The sequence below is a fragment of the Camelus bactrianus genome, chromosome 2 (genome assembly GCF_048773025.1).
Source record: "Camelus bactrianus isolate YW-2024 breed Bactrian camel chromosome 2, ASM4877302v1, whole genome shotgun sequence".
Taxonomy (NCBI): domain Eukaryota; kingdom Metazoa; phylum Chordata; class Mammalia; order Artiodactyla; family Camelidae; genus Camelus; species Camelus bactrianus.
The window spans coordinates 44,655,252-44,677,658 of record NC_133540.1 but is presented as its reverse complement, the minus strand read 5'-3'; the positions used below and the strand labels follow the sequence as shown (position 1 = coordinate 44,677,658).

Here is a 22,407-nt window from a genome sequence, read left to right as displayed (position 1 = left end):
CTGTATTATGATTCTGGTTCTCCATGTATCCCATCTTAGAAATTTTGAGATTCAGAATGACAACCTGTCTATATAGACAGCTTTCTTGGTTTCTTCACTTCCTTCAATTCTAAAATCCTCTAAAGAGGATTTCAGCAAAAAGCTGCCACAGCTTAAGTCTATATCAGAAGTACATCAAAGCATCTAAAATCTGATAGACAGATATCTGAAATTGAGGGAAAAAAATATATTCTCCAAATAATGGGAAATATAAGTAAAATGAGGGGAGAGAAAGAGAGATCTAAAAGGATGTGAGATGGTTTGGGGTCTTTCTGGGGTAAAAATCAAGATGTAAGCAAATAATAATGAGATAAGAGATGCTCCTACCAGATACCAAGAGCAAGGAAACAATGGATCAAAAGACAAAACCAAAGACAATCTTGAAAACATACATGCAAACAGACAAACACGCACACACTCTTACGCTCACAGAGAGTCAAGAACTGATTAGTTAGTTACAGGTAAATCTTTTCTTCCTCATCAATGTTTTTGAAAAGAAAGGGAGTCTATTTTTCTTTTTTTATAAGAAAATATTATAAAAAGATTGATAACGATGATTTCATACCTGATAATATTTCAGCTGCCCATTTAGCTCTTCCAGACGCTTATCATACTCAGTAATAAGAGGAGCTAAAAAGCTAAAGAAAAATTACAAAGTTAAAAGATACATATTCTGTTTAGTTTAATAAATATGTAACATGAAATAAATTAAACATCAGAACTTTTATTCTAATTTTATCCAAAGCAATCAATACTTTGCCTTTTTCTTAAACCAGAGGTTCTCAACCTTAGCTCAGTATTTTAGGCTGAATAATTTTCTGTTATAGGGGCTGACTTGTGCACTGCAGAATGTTTAGCAGCATTCCTGGACTCTACCCATTAGAAGTCAGCAGCACCCTTACCTCCCACAGCTGTGACTAAGCAAAAATGTTTCCAGACATTGTCAAGTAACTGGAAGGGGAAGGGAGGCAAAAATCACCCAGCTGAGAACCACTCTTACAGACTATAATACTAGCTTTTTTTCCTTTGTCAATTCAATGACAGATCACTTAAACCTAATTACACCAGACCATAAAATAAACATTAATAACACTAAAAGGATTATTTTAACAATAATTAAACATAATTGGCGGGGGGAGGTATAGCTCAGTGGTAGAGTGCATGCTTAGCAAACACAAGGTCCTGAGTTCAATCCCCAGTACTGCCACCCAAAAATAAATAACTAAATAAACCTAATTACCCCCCCAAATGAAGTTCTGCTTCTTAAAGCAACAACAACAACAACAACAACAACAAAAGACTAGAAATTGACACAACTTTGTAAACTGACTATACTTCAATAAAAAATATATATATACAGGAGGACAAAATTAAGAAAATACTATTTTTCTGGTAACTCAACGTCACCTTTGATCAACGATTGAGTTTTCCAATGTGTCATCTCCATCTCTTTTGAAGACAGCTTTCTATAACAGAAAATACTGCATCTTAAAACTTTGTTTTCATTCACCACTCTAACCAAAACTGACAGTAGTTTAAAATTAAATATAATTAAAAATTTTATAGCCTTAAAAAATCTATTATTGCACTTTCAAAAGAGAGAAAGAGAAAAAAATAATCATCTTAACTGATGCTTTAAAAAATGTATTTGGTAATTTTTAACACTTATACATAATAAAAAACTCTTGGTAAACTAGAAATAGGAAACATCAGAAGTACTGCATTAAATTCAGTAATACAAGGCTGCTCACTATTACTGAGAAAATTCAACGTAACACTAAAGGTTCGTCAATGGAATCTGTTGGGTGGATGGTGCTAGGAGAGCTAAAGGTTGAAAAGGAAGATACAATACTAACCTCATTTACAGACAATTTGACCATTTACCTAGAAAACACTATACATAATCTACCAATTATTCAGACCAATAACAATGCACCAAGTCACCAGATAGAAGATCAGCAAAAAGAAACAGCTGCTTTCCCAAATACCAGCATTAAACAAAATGTAATAGGAAAAATATCGTATTCCCTACTATACGGCAGTACTTAAAAATAAAATTTTTAAATGTTGTAATAACTTTACTGAAAAATTAACTTTATTGAAGGACTTAAAAAAAGGGAACTATATCATATCCATGTGTGGAACAGTCAATATTATAAGTACATCGATTCTTTAAAATTCACTGCAAGTGCAATGTAATTCAAAAAAAAAAAAAGCCAATGGAATAATTTATGAAACCTGATCTTAAACAGATATTAAAGTTCCCATGCATGAATAAATGTGCAAGAATAGCCAAGATCATCTGGTCAAAAAAAAAAAAAAAAAAAAACAACAAACTGTAATACTAAAGTAATTAAAACAATATAGTACAAACACAGAAACAACATTATAGAAAATTCAGAAATAGACACAAGTACTTATGGAATGTTGTATACAAAAGAAGTGAAATTATAACTGATGGACAAAGTACTGCTTTTCAATACTAGTGTTGGGCAAAAAAATAAAAGTAGATTCCAGCACATACCAAATGGAAAAATAAATTACAGTTAGATTAAAGATTCAAATGTTTTAAAAAATACTTAACAACTATTGAAACAAAATGTATTATTAACCTTGAAATAGAGAAAGCTTTCTTAAGCTCCAAAAATGCAGAAAATTTTGTCTGTTTTGTTCAATATTCCAAGCATTGCCTGGCATTATCTCACTCAAAATACATTTTCTAACTGTAAGACATCAGCAGTTAATAGCTATAAACAGAAAGACTAATATATTTTACAATATCCAAATTTAACAGTTCTATACAGCAAAAGATACCACAGCAAAGTTAAAAGGCTAGGGTCATTTTTAACATGATCAAATATGAAGTATCTAGTATAAAGTATGGTGAAACATTCAAACACAAGGAGATGTACAAGAATGTTCAGTGCAGCTTTTACTGTAAGTTTTTTAAAAATCAGATAAATGAAAAATACAACAAAATCCCATTAGGTCAAAGAATGAACAAACACGGCAAAAAGTTAAGAGTGAACAAAACTGGGTGGTGGCTATACAGATACTAGTTTTTACTATCCTCTATACTTTGATGTATGTTCAACATATATACATTTTAAATATAGGGAATAATATATCTAAAGCATTTAGCATAATTCCCGAACATGGAGAGCTTTTAGTAAATCATAGCTCTTTATTTTTTTAATTTCTCTTTTCTGAATATGGGGGTAAAAAAATCTATTGGCTAACAAAGCTATATAAGAATTCAACCAACATGGGAAGGATTAACTCTCTCAAAGCAAAACCTCCATAGATGTGTTCACATCACTCCAGAAGAACTACAAAAGGAATTAGACTAAAAGAAAGGTAACCTTCCAGAAAGAAATTGATGAGTTAAAGAGTAAATGCATCCAGTAGTCTATGTAATTAACTCAGGGAGTGGTTTGCTCAGTTCTAGAGCAATGAAAAATTTATTGTATTTTTTAAAGAATTAATTAAGACTCAAGTCCTATTTTAACTTTAAATTGTTCCAAAACTGGTTTAAAAGCTTCTGGATATAACTAAATACAGTTGACCCTTGAACAACTCAGGGGTTAGAGGTGATGACTAGCAGTCAAAAATCCACACACTGGTATCTCTGCCTCAAAAACAAAGGAATTGACAAATACTCAAGGGTAGGAAGCTGAAATAATCTGGATAGAATTAGGACTCAAACTTTAGTTCTTTTGATTCTACATATTGTGATATCTAAGCTAACGAAAAGCTTTCCATACACTTAGTTAATTTAAAGATCTGTAAACTGAAAATACAGGTACTATATTTACTGAAAAAAAGCTTGCACCTAAGACAACTCTTGCAGTTCAAAGTTAATTATAGTTTAAACTTTAAAAGTATTATTTCCCAAATTTCTTAGAATTTTTTATAAAATCAAAATCAGCTATCAATGTTATGACTGATAGTTGGAGATGGATGACATTTTGCAAAATAATTCAAACCCTTACTTCCCACCCATCAATTTTAAGTTTCCTAATTGTTATTCTTATCACGTTTCTCTCCACTTTCATCTATCTTATAGACAGCATCATGCCTGAACTATTATGTTATCATAGTTTAACACAATGCCTTACTTACAACAGATGCACAATATATTAGTGATAAATAAATCTGTTCCAGGTAATTCAGAAAACCATTCTTCTAAAAAATATCAAGTAATTATCTAGTGCATATTAAATTAAATCCAAACTATTCAACTTAACCATTCAAGGTTCTCTACAATGTGGAAACAACCTAACTTCCCTAATGTTACTTTCAATTACTTCCCTCACATATACCAAACAGATTACACAAACTGAAGTATGTTTTAATCCCTAAATATAACTTATTTTCTCACCTCCTTGGCTTCTCATCAAGCCAGTGGGTCCATCTGCAGTGCTCTCCACCACCCCTTCTTTTGGCCCCCAGTGAAATTCTTTTGAAATCCTACCTACTCTTCAGTGTCCATCAGATATGCTACACCCTTTAGGGAACTTTCCCAGATCTCTCCAGCTGCATATGATCTCTTTTTCTTCCTTGATATCCATATTTGGTTTTAAGGTTCTCAAGTTTCAAATAATATACCTCTAACCTAATTATTTAATATTTCTCATACCATATTTTCATTAGTCTCTAGGTTCCTATGAAACAGTAATTTTATTTTACATACCTTTCTATCACTAAAGCCCCTGGCATAGTGCCTTACATAAAGATGGTGCTCAATATACTGCTTAAGCTGAATTCTGTGAAGACACTGTTCCAAAACTATTTTCTAACAACAGTTGCTAAGGAAATACAAATACAAGAGTAAATGACCCAATAATCCAAAGTAATTATAGAAGTTATTAAGATTCCAAAAATAAACGTAATAAATCAAAACATAAGAAAAACATCTGAAAATAAAAATACAGATTCAGCAATCCCTTTCAACTTGCTAGAAAAATTTCTGGAATAAGAGACTGCATTACTTAGAAAGTGGAGACCTAGAGGGAAAAAAATCAGGTTAGAAAAATAAGATTGAAATTGACTATAAAAGCATTTATAAGACTTCTTATATTCTCAAACAAAATTTAAACAAACTATACAAACTAAAGAATTTTATAAATCTTAAATCTTGAATAATGGATACTGTAACATTAATTTCTATCTATTTTGATCCCAAGATGACTTCTTAAGATGATAGTGATGGTATATCACACAAAGAATGTCAGTAATACAGGATTGTAGTCAGGGAAACAAACTTTTTGGACACTTTTCTTCCTCTAATTAACAAAACTACATATGTTCTAAGTATTGTAATTATAATTCAGTATGTTTAATTTTGTATCCCTGACTTCAATCAGTATCACTGGCTATCAAATAAGTAAGTGGCATCCTTACCTCTATCCTTCAGAAGAAAATAAAGTACAGGTAGACTAACATTTTGTGAAGGTGGTCTTGTACATTTTAGAGGGTTGCAGCAAACCCTTAAGTCTTTCTCATTCATATCATGAGGAAACAGATTTTCATCACTTATAAATAAAGGTTGATGTACAACATGGGAAATTGAGAAACTTTTACATTCAGACTCCTTAAAGTACTAAATCATTGATTACCTATCCTTATGATGGAATGATGCAAAATCAACACTTCAAGGTTATTACCCGAGTACTTCATCACATGGCATCATATGGAGAGTCTAGAACTACACTGTCCAACACAATAGTCATAAGCCACAGTAGTCTATTGAAATTTAAATTTCATTTTTTAAGTGAAAATTAAAGACCTGGCAGCTCTGTAAGCCTAATTTCAAGTATTCAAAAGCTCCATGTGATACTGGCTACCATACCAAACAGTACAGAATTATACAACATTTCTATGATCACAGGAAGTTCTACTGGATAGCAATGGTCTAGAAAGCTAATAATCTGACTTATGTAGTAAAAACGGTTTGTTATATTTTACCTGACAAGTCTTATATTTTTAAACTCATGATCAACAGAAGTAGCTCCTCTTTTTTTATGTAAATTTCAAATAACTATTATTTGATTACAGTTGGAACCAGCTCTTATACCTTATACAAGACATGCCAAATTTCTTCCCACCTCTGTCTCTTTTTGGTCCATTCTTTGGCTTGTTCTTCACTTTGAGTGCCAACTTAAATGTTACTGCCTTAGACAAGCCTTCTCTGACCTTTCTACCAAAAATGGGCCCCAGCCATCACCACACTACATACACATTAATCTCTATCTCAGCACCCTGTTTATTATGTTCACAGGATATTACAGTTTTCATTCAATCATTCATTCATTCATTTATTCATATCTCTTCCACTGAAGAAGGATCTTTTTTCTTATCTTATTCATAGCTCTGTCCCCAGAGCTTACTTAGCAAAGGAATATACTCAAAATTTGTTGAATTAATATATTAATGTTTATTATATTAGTGAATCGGTAAGTAAATTTGCACTATGACTGTCTTTCCTCTACAACCAACTCGTACCTCCTGACATCATGCTTTTTTATTTATTTATTCTTTCCTCTTCTTTCCAGTTTATGTGTTTCCTTTCTTTCCCAGCAGACTACCTCTCAATTTTTTTTTTAACTTTAATTTTGAGTTCAAGGGGTAAAAAGTAGAAAAAGTCCCAACCTAGAAGAGGAAGATATTTTTAGGAGAGCTTTTAGAGAAAATAAACTTATTTTTAATATTCCACCCGGTCCCTCCAGCAAGTACAAAGAGAACAAAAACACGAATCCCACCCCTCAGTACACAAATGTACTAGCATGGTATAGACTGCAAAGAAGATTCAATTAGCTTGCTTGTGAGAAAAGGCAGGGATTCAATGGGGAATAAAAAATTGGGAAAAAAAATGGGAGAAGAGGAGTATTTCCCATTCACTTTCTTGAATAAAATATTTTACTTATCTTTGAATATTTGTCATCCAGTGCCCACTACTACACTCTCAGAGAGCAATGTTACTTGAAACACTTTATTTATATAAAAAACACAAAATAATCAAAGAAAGACAACTAAATTTGAAAATAACTTGAAGGGATCACTCAAGAAACTAGTTGCTATTTAAAATATCTTTATAAGGTTACATACAATTAAAAGAAGGGAAAATATTTTTTAAAAGATGAATAAATTATGAAAGTATTGTGAACCAAATACATTAAATATACAAGCTACTCAACACATTGGAAGAGTCCAACTTTCAGTTTAAATCCAAAGAATTTATACATCATTAGTTACTATAAATGTATCATTTCCCCAAGAATACTATACAAAATACCTTAAGGTAATTCATAAAACTTATACTTTGATCCAAAAGAAGTTGAAATAATCAGTATGTAGTAAAAGTACTTAAGAATTTTAACTATCACTTACAGTAGTTTCTATAGAAAACCATGTTTGAAGTTCCAGCTTAAAATATAAGAAATAAATATCAAACTCTGAAGCTTTGTTTTTTCAATATTAGAAAAAGGTTTCATAAAATACGTCCATTTAACACAAGTCCTGGAAATTTTATGGTACCTAGTGTGAGAAAGAAGGGACACTTCATTGGAATTTTATCCCTAAAAATAGAACTAAAAAGCATGAACTATTTGTATTTCCCAAGTGATCATGACTCTTGACGTCTCCACTTTCAATGTATTTGGCACATGGAGCTCAAATGATGCAAGAAGATAAGTAGGTAAGAGCGAAGAAGAGGAAGGATATAGTTGTTTCATTAAGTCAACAAGTATTTATTAAATATTTATTGTATCTAACAAGAACTTTTCTAGAAACTTGGAAAATGCAGCTGAACAAAAAAGGCAAGCAAATTTTTAAAGAATTTCTGTTGCTAGTAGCAATGACTAAAGCTACAGTGACAAGAGATCTGAGCCAGTGCTCCTGGGTCCCATTTTCTCTTTGATAAAGGGTTCCTCCTACTTCTATGTCATTCTTTACTACAAAACAAACAGAAAACAAAAATAAAACAAAAAAAGAAATCCCCCTGAGCATTTTATCAGAAACCAGAATAATGTTTCTGGGGTGAAAAAAACCCCAAGAATGCACTACATGTGGCCAAGGATGTGGACCTTTCTGCTAGAAAGCAGATTAAACTCCCTTTCATGCTCTCATATGACCTCCCCTCTCACTATTGCAAACTGTGCAGTGAAAGGCAAGACCCATGGGGATTGGAGTCTTGAGACAGCAACATGTTCTGAAGAGATGGTAGACTACAGAGGAATCTTAGGCAGTAACAACATACTAACACTAAAAATAAGAAATAGAAATCAAGATTTGATCATATGATGACAAAAACAGTGTATGTAAAATAAGAAGGTGTACCTTCAGAGAATTAAGTCTACAATTTCACTAAAAAGTACTCTATTATGTAAGGGAAAACCTGTTGCTTGCTATGTTACTATCAGGTTTTAATTAATTATAATCACGATACACAATTCAAGTGCATCTAAAGGGCCACCTAGAGTCATTATTTTATCTGTTAAAACCATCTTTCATAAACAAATCAGCCATAGATTCCAGTAGATATGATGCAATACCATGTCTAGAGGTCTTCTCAGGTTTTAAAATCAATCTTGCCAACTAAAAATTGGCACTTGCCACCTGCCTCTGCTTGGATGAAGTCACGAGCTGCTACAGACACTGACCTCCAACACTCCCTGAAAGGAGTGCAGGGTGGAGATCAGGAATGTGGCACTCTATGCTCTGGGAAAACTGGCAGAACAGGCCTTCAGATAGGTAGATATTTTCAGGAGAAGATTTTGAGCCCAAATTCTTGCATCGCCTCATATGCACTAAAATCATTATTGGTGACATCTGTTCCTTGTGACTAGCAGCAAGCCTCTGCCTAAATGTGTGCTTGACTGCATATAAGCCACCTTCATATTATAATAGTGAGTTCCCCCCTGCCTCTTTGGAGCAGTTCCTCAGAGCTACCTGAGATGCTGTCTTCAGGGCTATAGTCCTCATTCTACCCCAAATAAAACTTAACCCACAACTCTCACATTGTGTGATTTTATCTCAGTGATTTTATCTTTTGTCTGAATCCTCCCTTCAGGCATGTTCTATATGACATTAAGCAGAAGCAAAAGAATCTAAGAATCTGAGCAAAAGTTAGCGACTGTTGGATTATGAAGATTCTCTAACACCTAGTATCTTAAAAACAACTTCTTTTTAATATCTCAACAGCAATTTCAGTTTAATTTACAAAATTCATTTATGCCAAAAGCAAAACACTTCTTTGCTGTTTCAGTAAAGAACTACCACTAATCCAGCAGCTATTTTTCTTTTAATATTCTCTAACTCTACGTCCACCAGTACATATACCTTATTGGTCAAAAAAAAATTTTTAACACATTATTTAAACAAAAACATACACCCAAGGAAAGATATAATAAAACAATGTCATATATTATTTACTGGGTTAGTTTATGCTTGTCATAATTTATGAGAATTCAGAGAGTTCACATTTCCAACTGGCTATATTCTGAAAAACAATTTTAGGATGTTTCAAAAGTCTAATCAATTCTCATTTTAGAATTCTAACATGTGAACACCATAGATAATACATAAGCTTCAACTCTGGGGGGAAGAAAGGCAATTTCTACGGTCAAGGAATTTATATTCATTAAGCAAAAACACAAGTAGTCTTCCTTGTAAGAAGCAAAGCATTAAACAAACTTTCAACATCACATGGAATAATCTTAAATAGAATTCATTTTGCACTCATTCATAGATTATTTGCAATCAAATTTTAACTTAGTTTATTAGACCTCAATTTAATTTACATACCTGTACTGATGAATATTTGAAAAAATTTTCCATTTGATATTGCCTAAGAATGTCATTTAATCTTTGATCTGAAACAAAAAGAAAAACCAATTTGTAGTTCATTAGGCAATACTCAATTTTTAAAAAATAGAAATAACATAGATATTATTTGATATATGTAATACAAAACTGCTAGTCTTCACTGCTATTCAAAATAAAATGAATCCTCAGTTTTCACACACCATTTTAAAATTTAAGAATAGGCTATTCTATGACCATCATTCAAAAGTCCACAAATTACAAATGCTGGAGAGGCTGTGGAGAAAGGGAACCCTCCTACTCTGCTGGTGGGAATGTACTTTGGTGCAGCCACTGTGAAGAACAGTATGGAGATTCCTCAAAAGACTAGGAATAGAATTACCATATGACCCAGGGATCCTGCTCCTGGGCATATATCCAGAAGGAACCCTACTTCAAAAAGACACCTGCACCCCAATGTTCATAGCAGCACTATTTGCAATAGCCAAGACATGGAAACAGCCTAAATGTCCATCAACAGATGACTGGATAAAGAAGATGTGGTATATTTATACAATGGAATACTACTCAGCCATAAAAAAGACAACATAATGCCTTTTGCAGCAACATGGATGTCGCTTGAGAATGTCATTCTAAGTGAAGTAAGCCAGAAAGAGAAAGAAAAAATACCACATGAGTTCGCTCATATGTGGAATCTAAAAAAAAAAAAAAAAAAAAAGAACACAAATACAGAACAGAAACAGACTCATACACATAGAATACAAACTTGTGGTTGCCAAGGGGTAGGAGGGTGGGAAGGGACAGACTGGGAGTTCAAAATTTGTAGATATTGACAGGCATATGCAGAATAGATAAACAGGATTATACTGTATAGCACAGGGAAATATACACAAGATCTTGCGGTAGCTCACAGAGAAAAAAAATGTGACAATGAATATATGTATGTTCATGTATAACTGAAAAATTGTGCTCTACAGTGGAATTTGACACATTGTAAAATGACTATAATTCAATAAAAATGTTAAAAAAAAAAAAAAGAATAGGTCATTCTACGCACCTAGGCCAACTACTAACAGCAGGAAAAAAAGAGCTGCAAGAACTAATTTTTCTGACCCTATAAATTTTAATTCTCAGTCTTTCTTGGCTTGATCTTCAGGTTACTGGAAGGCAAAAAATATTCTCCACATTTATTTTTCTCGTCCCTGCTACTAGAAGTGAAAAGAGTTGGAAAGATAAGGCTGTAACTATACATCTTCAGAAATTAAAATCTGCTGAAATTCTCTTCCAGGACAAACCTCCACACTACAGAGAAACTGCAGAACAAAGTATCCAAATTAAGCAGGGATGGGCAAGAGACAATGGAAAAGAAGGTCCAGAAAAGGCCAGAGCTCTCAGTAAGTGCAAGGTGATATTTTTATTTGCATCAAGAAAAGAAACATACAATAGAACACAGCAGCCAACAAATATACTATGAATGAACAATGTCCCCTGCAAATCAGTAAACAAAAGATGTGGGGGCCATCAGCCACTGCAGTCATCCCCAACTGTGCACCCTGAGGAAATTCAGGATGGAGAAAAGCAGGATACTGGCCGTAGATAGTTAAGGTGCATATCAAAGGAATGATTTCAATGAGTCCAGACTTTTGCATCTTCCCATTCATAAAAGAGTGCAAAATTCATTAACTTGAGATGTCTGGTTCTTCTTTAATTAATAGTAATCTTTTGATGTTCCAACTACCTGGACTTGGTTGGAAAAACTCCTATATATCCTGGCTCCTCCCTTACCTCGTCAGAACAATCCCTCAGAGCTATCTGAGAGGCTGTCTCCCAGGTTAAGTCCTCAGTATGTCTGCTGAATAAAACGTAAGTCTCAAATTTTAGGCAGTACATTTTTTTCAATCGACAGTACAAAATTCATTCTTTCAAGATCACATGAACATTTAAAACTCATAATTTGCTGACAAAAGAGTAAGTCTCAATAACTGTCAAACGACTGTAACTCCATAGGAGAAGAATACACCACTCTAAAATATGCCTCTTTAGCATAAGTATTATTTTAGGCTCATTATTTTTAAGAAATAGCAGACATAGGAAAAACTCTGAAAACTGAGAAATTATCCTTTTGTAAATACTTTAACATTTATGAGAGAAAACTCCATTTATATTTCCCTTTCTATACCAGAAAGAGAAAGAGGACTCTAACAATAGGGAAGGCAACAACTTAAATCTGCATAACAACCTCACCCTCATTTACTGGTCTTTTCCTGGTAACTTCTCATAACTGCCTACTCTTTCCCCACTAACATCTTCTTTTGTCTTTAGCTGAAGATGTTATTTAAGATTGTAATCTTCAGCCAAGGAAAGAGTTTTTCTCAGGTTTCCTGGACCTCTCTAATGCATACAGAATGTATACATGTTACTAAACTTGTTTTTTCTCCTGTTCATCTGTCTTTTATGGGGGAGAGAGGGGAGGTTCAGGTAAGAACCTAGGAGGGTAGAGGAAAATTATTTTTCTTCCCCTACAAAGCCAAAGACAGTGTATTACCTGATAATAGTGCAATTTGGCTAGAATCAAGAAATTAAAAAATAAAGATCTCCATACATTATGAAGTTAAGAAATTTCTTTTCAATAACTCACTGGTCTCAGGAGGAATTGCAAAACAAATCTGAAAGTATTTTGAACTGAATGATAGTGAAAATGTAGTACCTCGGAACTTCTTAAAGAGGAAAAAACTGCACAGCCAAGAAAACCATCAATAAAATGAAAAGACAGCCAACTGAAAATAATTGCAAATAATGTACTTGATAAGGGGCTAATATCCAAAATACAAAAAACTCATACAACTCAGTAGCTAAAACAAACAATCCAATTAAAAAATGGACAGATTATCTGAATAGACATTTTTCCAAAGACATGCAGATGGCCAACAGACACATGAAAAGATACTTAACATCATTAATTATCAGGAAAATGTAAATCAAAACCACAATAAGATATCACCTTATTCCTGTTAGAATGGCTATTATCAAAAAGACAAGAAATAACAAGTGTTGGTGAGGACATGGAAATGTATACTGTTGGTAGGAATGTAAACTGATGCAACTACTATGAAAAACAGTATGTAGGTCCTCAAAAAATTAAAAATAGAACCACCATATGACCCAGCAATTCCACTTTTGAGTATTTACCCAAAGAAAATGAAAACACTAACTTGAAAAGATATATGCACCCCCATGTTCACTGCATCATTATTTACAACAGCCAAGATATGGAAACAACCTAAGGGTCCATTGTTGGATGAATGGATAAAGAAACTATGGTATGTATACAATGGAATATTACTTAGCCATAAAAAATAATTTGCCACCTGTGACAATATGGATGGACCTCAAGAGCATTAGCTAAATGAAATAAGTAACAGAAAGACATGATTTCTCTTACATGATTCCACATGTTAAAAAAAAAAAAAAAGAAAAAAAGAAAAGAAAGAAAGGGAGGGGAAGGGAAGAGAAGGGAAGGGAAAGAGTAAAAGGAAGGAAAGGGAATGAAGGAACCAAGCTCATCAATTCAGAAAACAGATTGGTTGGGGTAAGAAGTGGAGGGTGGGGGCAGGGAGATGGATGAACTGGATCTTTTTAAAAAAATAAACTTAGAATAAAGTTTTTTTAAAAAGAAAAAAAGACATGAAACCTTCTTGAAAGCAATGAAAGAAAAACCAATTGAGATATATTCCTTGCTCATGATCAAAAGCCACAATATTATTAAGATGTCAATGCTTCTTTTTTTCTGGATATTTCTTTTTTTTAAATTTACATATATGTACTGTTCATTGTTTCTAAGAACAGTTCCGAGCTTTAGCTTTTTAAACTTACATAGTTATCAAAGGAATAAAGCCAACCACAAGATAAGAATAGAATCAATGCTTCTTAAAATGATTTACAGATCCAGTGCAAGCCCAATAAAAAAATCTCAGCAAGCCATTTTGTAGATATCAACAAACTTGTTTAAACACGGCATTGAGTAGTCTAGACAACACCGATGAAGAAGTTAATGAACTCACATTTTCCAATTTCAAGATTTACTATAAACCTAAAATAATCAAGAGAGAACAGAATGTTAAACAAACAGACAAATAACAGATAAATGGAACACAATAGAGACTCTACTAACAGATCTATGCAAATACAGACAACTTGACCTTGGTCAAAGGAATAAAGGAACATCAACACAGAAAAGATCAACTTTTAGTCTTTAGTCATCTTCAACAAATGATGATGCTACAAACGGATGACCATAAGGAAATAAATAAAGACAAAAACTCTGCCCCTTAGACATCAGTTCACTCAAAATCATTCATTCATTTTATATTTAAGACAATTAATCATTGTCTTAAATATAAAAAAAAAAAAGACTACAAAAATGACAGTAGGCGAAAATCTACGTGAGTTATAGTTTGATAATTAGTTTTCACACACAACACAAAAAGCACAATCCAGGAAAGAAAAACATTGATAACATGTACTTTATTAAATTTAAAATGTCCACTCTGTGAAAGACAATGTTCAAAGAATGGTAAGACAAGCCCCTAACTAGGAGAATATGCCTTCAAAACACATAAATGAAGAAAGATTTGCATGCAAAATACTCTAAGAACTAGAAAATCTCCACAATAAGAAAACAAACCCAAATTAAAACAAATAGGTCAACATGAGTATTACCTTACTGAAAATTATACATAAATGTGAACTAAGTATGTATAAATTGATCAACATTGGGGAATTACTGGAAAAGGATATGCATTGTGCATTATGGAGAAGTAAATTAAAATACCAATGAGATACCCTACTCAAAAAATAAAAATAAAAAATAAAATGAAATATGGCGGAAATGTAATGAGAATAGCTAATACATTTGCCAAAGAAGAACAGAGGGGAAGACTTGTTCAACAAGATACCAAGATTTATTTTAAAGCTATAGTCATTTAGATTGGGTGATAGTCATATAAGGATGAACAAAACTGACCAATTGAAGAGAATCCAGAATCCAGGAAAATACATATATATATTGTGATCAAAGGGGCACTCCAGAGCTGTGAGGGGGGAAGGACTTTTTGTAAGTGGTTCTGGGTCAACTGGATATCCTCACGGAAAAGAACAAAACATCATCCATAAAAATCAATTCTATGTGAATTGGCAATCTAACTGTGGATGCCAAAACAATACATTCTAGATGAGAACAGAGAGTATCTTTATAGCCTTACAGGAGAAAAAGGTATTTTTAAATCAAAACACAAAAAGCACTAACCATAAAAGAAAAATATGATAAACTGGACCACATTAAAATTAAGAACTTCTGATCATCAAAAAAGAGACTGTTAAGAGAGTAAAAATGCTAGCTACAAACATGGAGAAGATATTTCTAACACATATAACTGACAAAGGGCTTATTTCTAGAATATACAAAGAACGTTTATCAATTAGAAGGCAGACACTCCTAAAAGCAAGACTTGAATGAGTACTTCACAAAAAGTTTACTCAGGTGGTCAATAAACATAGAAAAGCTGCTCAACCTCAGATATCAGGAAAATACAAACTAAAATTATAATAAAGAGCTAAGATTAAAAAACAAATGTTGACAACATGGAATAAAGAAAGCTCCCATACACTGCTAGTCAGAGTGTAAATTAGTACAACTTTAAGATTAAACAAACACATAATTCCTAGGAATATACCCAACCAAAATGTGGGCACTTGAGCTCTAAAGGACATGACAAAATATATTGATAAAAACACTATTTTCAATGGCCCCCCAAACTGGAAACAACTGAAAATATCAAAAGAAAAATGGATAAAAGTGATAAATTTATAAACTGATTATTCTACAGCAATGAAAATGAGCATATTACATCTACAAGCAAGAATATGAATAAATCTCAAAAACGTAATACTGAATGAAAGAAGCCAAACATGGAAGGATACACAATTTATGATTCTGTTTATGATTCCATTTATATAAATTTCAAACAGAGGCAAAACTAAATCACAGGGTAAAATTAAAAATACTGGTTATCTTTGAGTATCTTGGGAGATGGGGGAGAGGTTATGATTACAAGAGGGCTTCTAAGGTCTTAGCAACATTTTATTTTTTGATCTGGGTTGTGGTTAAGAGTTTTGAGATTTGTAACAATTCTATTAGTTTTATATTTGTTTTCTCTACTTTTCTGCATATGTTATATATAAGCAAATATACATATATATGCACAAATACATTAACTATATATATCAATAAACAAACATATATCACGTACACACAGATAGTGTACATATTCTACATTGTTACCTTCAGATAAGTTTCTTCCTTGAAAGCACACATAATTTAGTGGAGAAATATGACAGATACACGTGAGTCTGATAAAGGAATAAGTAATTATAAAAATAATTTAAATAATTTTTAACTTTTTATTGAGTTTAAAAGGAATTATCCTTTTTTGTTATCCTCAGAACTTTTAAGAAAGTTGCTCGACACAGCTCTAAAATTAGGATCTAGTTTCTGCTTATTACTCTTCAGTCTCAAAAGGAGACTGGAGATATGGTCAGGGATATAATAATTCCAATACAAACTACTACTTTTTCTGATACATTTTTCAAATAAGAAGAAATACTAAATCTGAGTTCTCAGTAATTAAACAAGGTTAAGAAGTCAATTGTGCATTAATGAAGAAAACAAAATCTTCATACACTGACTTTAATCAGCAGAGTTTTACTGTAATTTAAATCTAGTATTTCCTTTATTCAACAAGCACTTATCTCATTGTTTAATTTGCGTTTTCTGAATTACTGATGAGATTGACACCTTTTCATATTTTTAGTAGCTCTCCAGGATTTTATTTTTTGTAAATGGCCTCTCCAGGTTTTATTTTTTTTTTGTAAAAAAACCATTTTTCTATTAGTATGAATGTGTTTTTGTTTGTGAAAGATCTCTTTAAATTCTGGATGGTAATCAACTCTTGGTCATGTTTACTGTAAATATATTCTCCCTTTCTGTGGATGGGCTAGTCATTATATTGATGATGTTGTGATATCCAAGTTTTTATTTCTAGTGTAATCTATTCATACATATTTTCCTTTCAGTCAAAAATGTTTATTGAAGAAATCTTCTATCCTGAGATCATAAAGACACCCTGTTAAATTTTTTTCTGTAAGTTTAAGAGAATTTATTCCTTCAATCAACCTGGAGATGATTTTTCTATATGGCGTGAGAAAGATGTCAGAAAGATATCTTTATTATTTTTACTATCTCATTTGGAAAGCCAATTATCCTAGCATCATTTGCTGAACAGTCTAGATTTGTGTTGTTTGTTCTTTCAGATGTTCGTGGATACGTGTGTTTGTTTCTGTGCTAACTGATCTATATATTTAACTGCCAATATAATATTGATTTAAAAATTGTATGTTTATAATAAGTCTTAATAGTAAAATAAAATTTCCCATCTTGATGTTCTTTAAAACCCTTTTGGTTATTCTTAGCTCTTCCACATAGATTTTAGAACCATGTTGTCAAAACTAGGTTTGGCATTGCATTCAATCTACTCATTAATTTATGAGATAACTGACACATTTATGTCTACTATATTGAGCGCTCAAATTCATAAATTTGATGTTTCTCCATTAATCTAGGTCTTCTCTTATGTATTTAATTTTCTAATAATTTTATAACTACCCTTTCGTTGCTAGGATGAACCCAATATGAAGATGACTGTATGTTTATATAGGTATCTATACACAATTTATATTCATTGCTGGATTCAACTTATTAATATTTTATTTAAGATTTTAGTTTCTATGTGCATAAGTGAAACAGGCTTATAAGTTTTCTTTCATGCAAGTGTCTTTGCCGGGTAGTAGTTAAGAACAGACACTGGAACTTGACTGCCTGGGTTCAAGTCCCAGCTCAGTTACTTACTAGCTATGAATTAACCTTGAATTTGTGGTGGTACTTATCTAGGAGGTTTTTATCTATGGTTATTAACAGTTGGGTATGAGAACTGAAAGGCAACTAGGTATAAGGTGTTACTGGACATGTGCTACAGAAAAGCAGGGGCATAGTCATACTACTAACAAGAAAGCAGATGGACCAGTGGGCAACTGTTACAGTCTGTGTAAGAAAGTAGTAAAACACAAGCTGGGAAAGAGTTAAGGAAATGGTAGAAAATGAAGGGTTCAACAAATAGAGGTCTTGATGAAGTCAAAGAACAGTTACAGTGGGAGTAAGATATTTGTGTTTCAAAAGGAGGTCAATTTGAATAGGATTTTCACGCTCAAGATAAAGTTAACAAGAACCACTTTCCCACCTGACACAACCAAAAAACAAACAATTGAAACAAGGGTTTGCAAGACAGGAGACATCAGACAATGATAATGACAGACACAAAACAAATGAGATGAGCCCTAAGGATCACCCCAGCTTAATGACCTGAGAGACATTTCAGGCCGTAGAACAGAGGGGGAAAATGCAGCAGAGATCAGCAGACTCTCCGAGTTAAGGAGACGAAGTTGAGACTCAGTGGAAAACAATTAAACTAGAATTGGCAGGGCAAAGAATAAGAGAGAAAGCTGCACAGAGAGAGAACTCCATATATGTACCACCTGTAAAGGGTCTTTCTTGCACAACAGAGTACTGAATAACTCTCTATTAAAGAAGTTGAATCTGTAGTTTAAAATCTTCCTACAAAGGGAACCAATTGGCTTCACCGGTAAATTCTACCAACATTTAAGGAAGAAATAATACCAATTCTACACAAATGTATCCCAGAAAACTGAAGAGGGCAAAATATTTTCCATTAAGCCAACATTACCTGATACCAAAACCAGAAAAAGACATAAGAAAAAAAAATTTAATGTAAAATCTAAAACTACAAAACTTGTAGAAAAGCGCACAGAGGTAAATCTTTACAGCCCTGGGTAAGGTAAAAATTTCTTATATATGGCACATTCATTAAAGAATAAATTGATGAATTGAACTTCATTAAAATTAAAAACTTCTGCTCTGTAAAAGACACTCTTAAGAGAATAAAAAGGAAAACAAAAGAGTCCATCCCCAATGCTCATAATCCCCACTACAAGAATAAATTCTTCATTCCTTAGTTTGATATACAAGTCTCTCTTCGAACAGGTCCCTAAGGACTATCAGATCTCACTTCCCAGATGGAGAGGGAAGAATGGTGTCCTGCAAATGCTAGAACAAATGAAAAGAGGCTCAAAAAGGAATAGAAGTCAACGCAGAGAATACACAGGTAGGTGGGAGAAAGGCAATCGATCTATATTTACCTGAGCTGGTGTTTAGCAGGTCAACTAATGTGGAGGTCATCCACTAGCTGTAACTGGCATGTGAGATCCAGTTAAAGGAAAAAGGGGGAGGTTCACAGACATCCAAAACTCATTATCATCTCTTCATGAAAATCTTACCATTCTGTACTCCAATTTCCTGAATAAGCAGTTATTTTAAGCCTCCAAGCCTTTGTTTCTTCCGCTCCCTCCATGTAAGGACTCCCTTCTTCCACTCATTTGTCTTCTGGTGAACTACCACTCATTTTTCAAAAAATAATTTACAATGCTTCTACCATTCTCTCTGGTATTTGGATTTCAGTTTTAAGAATTCTGGCTGATGCATTCCTCTGAAACATAGTTTTTACTCCCCACCCCAACCAAACTCCTCAGCACCAATTCTCCCACACCACACAGATGGTGGCCAGTTAATCCTCTTTATTGGAAAAGGGTATTTCCATTTCAAACCTAAGAAACCTAAGAAATAATCCTAATGTTACCAATATAGGGTCATTAATGATTTTAGATAATATACACTGTGCACTTAATATGTGCTAAGCACCATCCTAAGTGCTTTATTTGCATCATCTTAATCCTCACAATAAACCCTTAAGGGTTGTTGTGCTATTATACCCATTTTACAAATGAGAAAACAGACACGGAGAAGCAGCTAAGTAACTTGCCCAAGGTCAAAGACCTGGAAAGAGACAAAGCTAAAATATGAGCCCAGGCTGACTGAATCCAGAGGTTAAGTTCTTAACCACTGGCCTATAATGCTTCCAAAATGGAACTTACTACTTTTTTCCTACTCCCCCTGTTCCTCAAGCAAGCCAAAAACCTGAGGTGTCCTCTACCTCTTTTGTAAAATCCCTCATCTCCAGTTTCTCTGTACCTACCTTAGTTTACTTCTTACCTGGATAATGACAACAGTCACCTAACTGCACTCTGCTATAACGCGTGTTCCTCATAAAAACCAGCTGGGCTTTTCAAATAAATCACAATCTGATCAAGTTACTCAACTGAATTCCTTTCAGTGATTCCTAAAACCTGTGCAAAGGTCCAAACTCCTTAACACACAGCAGAGGAGGCCCTTCACCATCTAGCCGAATTCTTCCCTTTCAGCTCCACATGCCAGTTTCCTATATACACCATATTCCATTCAAGCCAACGTTCTTTCAAATTTTTTACAAAGCATATTCCTAATCCCTTCAGTGTTGCAAATAGTGTTGTCTGCTTACACAGTTCTTTACCTAGTAAATTCATATTAGTATTTCAAGTTTCAGCACAAATGGCACCTTCCTTGACCACAGTAAATTATAACCCTGTAATTGTTAATATTTGTTTAGCCCTATGTGTCGGACACTATGATAAATCCTTTATATATTTTAACACTCATTTAATCATTTCAACAACCCTGTGAGGAAACTGAGGCAAAAAAGGTTAGTCGTTGCTACCACTTCAGCATATATATGGAATTTACAGATTTTCCTCCTCAAATTAAATTCTTGGAGGATAGAACAGTCCTCCTTACCCGTGTAGTATCTATGCTTGTATAGCGCTTGGCACGTAACAGAAACAGGAAGCGCTCAATAAACAATCTTTGAACAAATGGCCAGAGCTGTGCTTCTAGGTTCTAACTGCAGCTGGAAACTATTCTGGCCATTAGCCCTCTAATTTCTCCAGAGCATGCGAGGAGCATAACAAACATGCCTGTAACAGAGTCCCATATAAGCGTAAGGAACCTGTATTTACCAAACGGTTTTAAAGTGTATACACATCCTCATATATACCACCAAGCTTTTTCTGCAGCTTTTTAAAGTTTTTGCAAATTTTTAGGCACCAAACAGGCACTCAGAAAACATTAGTTAACAATTACGATATTAAACATTACATTTAAGAATTCTCAATCAAGGAATATAGAGCTTACTTTGTTCTCGCGGGAAGTCGATTTCTGTGTCTATTTGGATACAATTTTAGTTTGGAGCATTCGCCACCTTTTCTCAAAAAGACACAAACCTCGCTGTGCGGGAAAACAAAAGTAAGGCAACGCTTCGGAGGTTGTTTGGCACTAGAGCAGTGTAATTAGCATCCTACTCACGCGGCGTCAATAGCCCCGCGGCGTCTCCTTCCCCAGAGTCCCAGCCGAACCCCTCGCTCAAAAGACACTACAAATTTCTGGTTTGCTGGGGACCCGCCACGTGAATTCTGTTCCACGTTCACTCGAATCTCAGCCAGGTGGGACCAGGGACGCGGGTGGATATATGCGTCCCGCGGGTCACTCGGGGTCGTGTCGAGCCACTCAGGAGAGCGCCGAGGAAGCCGGCGGGCAGCCCGGTGGCGGCGTCCTTGGCAGAACGACGAGCGACTTCAGGACGGCCGGGAAGCCCGAGGCCAGCAGCGGAAGTCCACTCGGCCCGCCCTGCGACTTTGAAACCGGTGCCCCAGACCGCTCCTTGGAGACAGTGACGCCGCCTGCGCCATCACGCTGGCGTCAGCGCTTGCGTCGCCGCACTTCCTGGAGTTCTCTCACACTATTGGCTACCTGCAAAGCGAGGGGCGGAGCTGTGGGAACCTGGATGACAGCCTGTTTAGCCACCTGTGTGGTAGCCGGCAAGCTGGGGCGGGGGGGGGGTAATTTTTTTCCCTTTTATTCTTTTTTTTTTTTTTTTAAAAGAAGCCCTCCCAAGTGTAAACATAGGTAAGGCATTAAATATATACTTTAAATTCCCCAGTATCTTTGTTACCTAGCACTTCAGACTGGGAGAACCCGCTGGCCAAAGCAGGTGGGTGGAAAGCACGCAGCTTTCTGCGTCTGGGGTTGGAACCCAGACTGGCGTCTTCAGAGTCTACATCCAAGGCTGTCCCTCTGGAGGATTTCTGGGTATGAATTTAGTTATCTCCTTATCCCGATTCCCAGCCGAGTCCCTCGCTCAGGGTAGAAACTTCAGATTTCGGGTTTGCTGGGGACCCGCCAAGTGAATTCTGTTCACTAAATTCTGTGAATTTAGTAATCTCCAGAAGCTAAGTACGTGGGTCTTTGGAGAAGGGACACAGTTGTTGTTTAAATAGTTAACTGTGTGCTAATTAGGCATGCAGTACTCCAAAGGTCCTGCAAATTCAGCAGTTATTTCTTTAGAGAAAACCGCGTCCTCAAAAAAGAAGAAAAGACCAAAGTTACATTTTTTGCAAGAAAAAAAATTAGGTAAAACTTTACATTGCAGC

At 34.4% G+C, this 22,407-nt stretch overlaps 1 protein-coding gene across 10 annotated transcripts in view; it reads right to left on the bottom strand.

Moving 5' to 3' along the window:
• Positions 1-21,689, bottom strand: part of SCLT1 (sodium channel and clathrin linker 1) — a 164,438-nt gene extending 142,749 nt beyond the window's left edge. For 5 of the 10 annotated variants that reach the window (XM_074378664.1, XM_074378665.1, XM_074378666.1 and 2 more), the window contains exons 1-3: positions 9,844-9,945; positions 1,447-1,505; positions 605-677 (exon numbers count right to left, since the gene is read on the bottom strand). In XM_074378664.1, coding sequence (XP_074234765.1) covers positions 605-677; positions 1,447-1,505; positions 9,844-9,945 — 234 coding nt within the window. Of the gene's footprint in view, positions 1-604; positions 678-1,446; positions 1,506-4,420; positions 4,555-9,843; positions 9,946-21,112 lie in introns of those variants that run through there. The other 5 variants (XM_074378673.1, XM_074378670.1, XM_074378669.1 and 2 more) reach the window with 5 other exon arrangements.
• Positions 21,690-22,407: the final 718 nt, after the last annotated feature.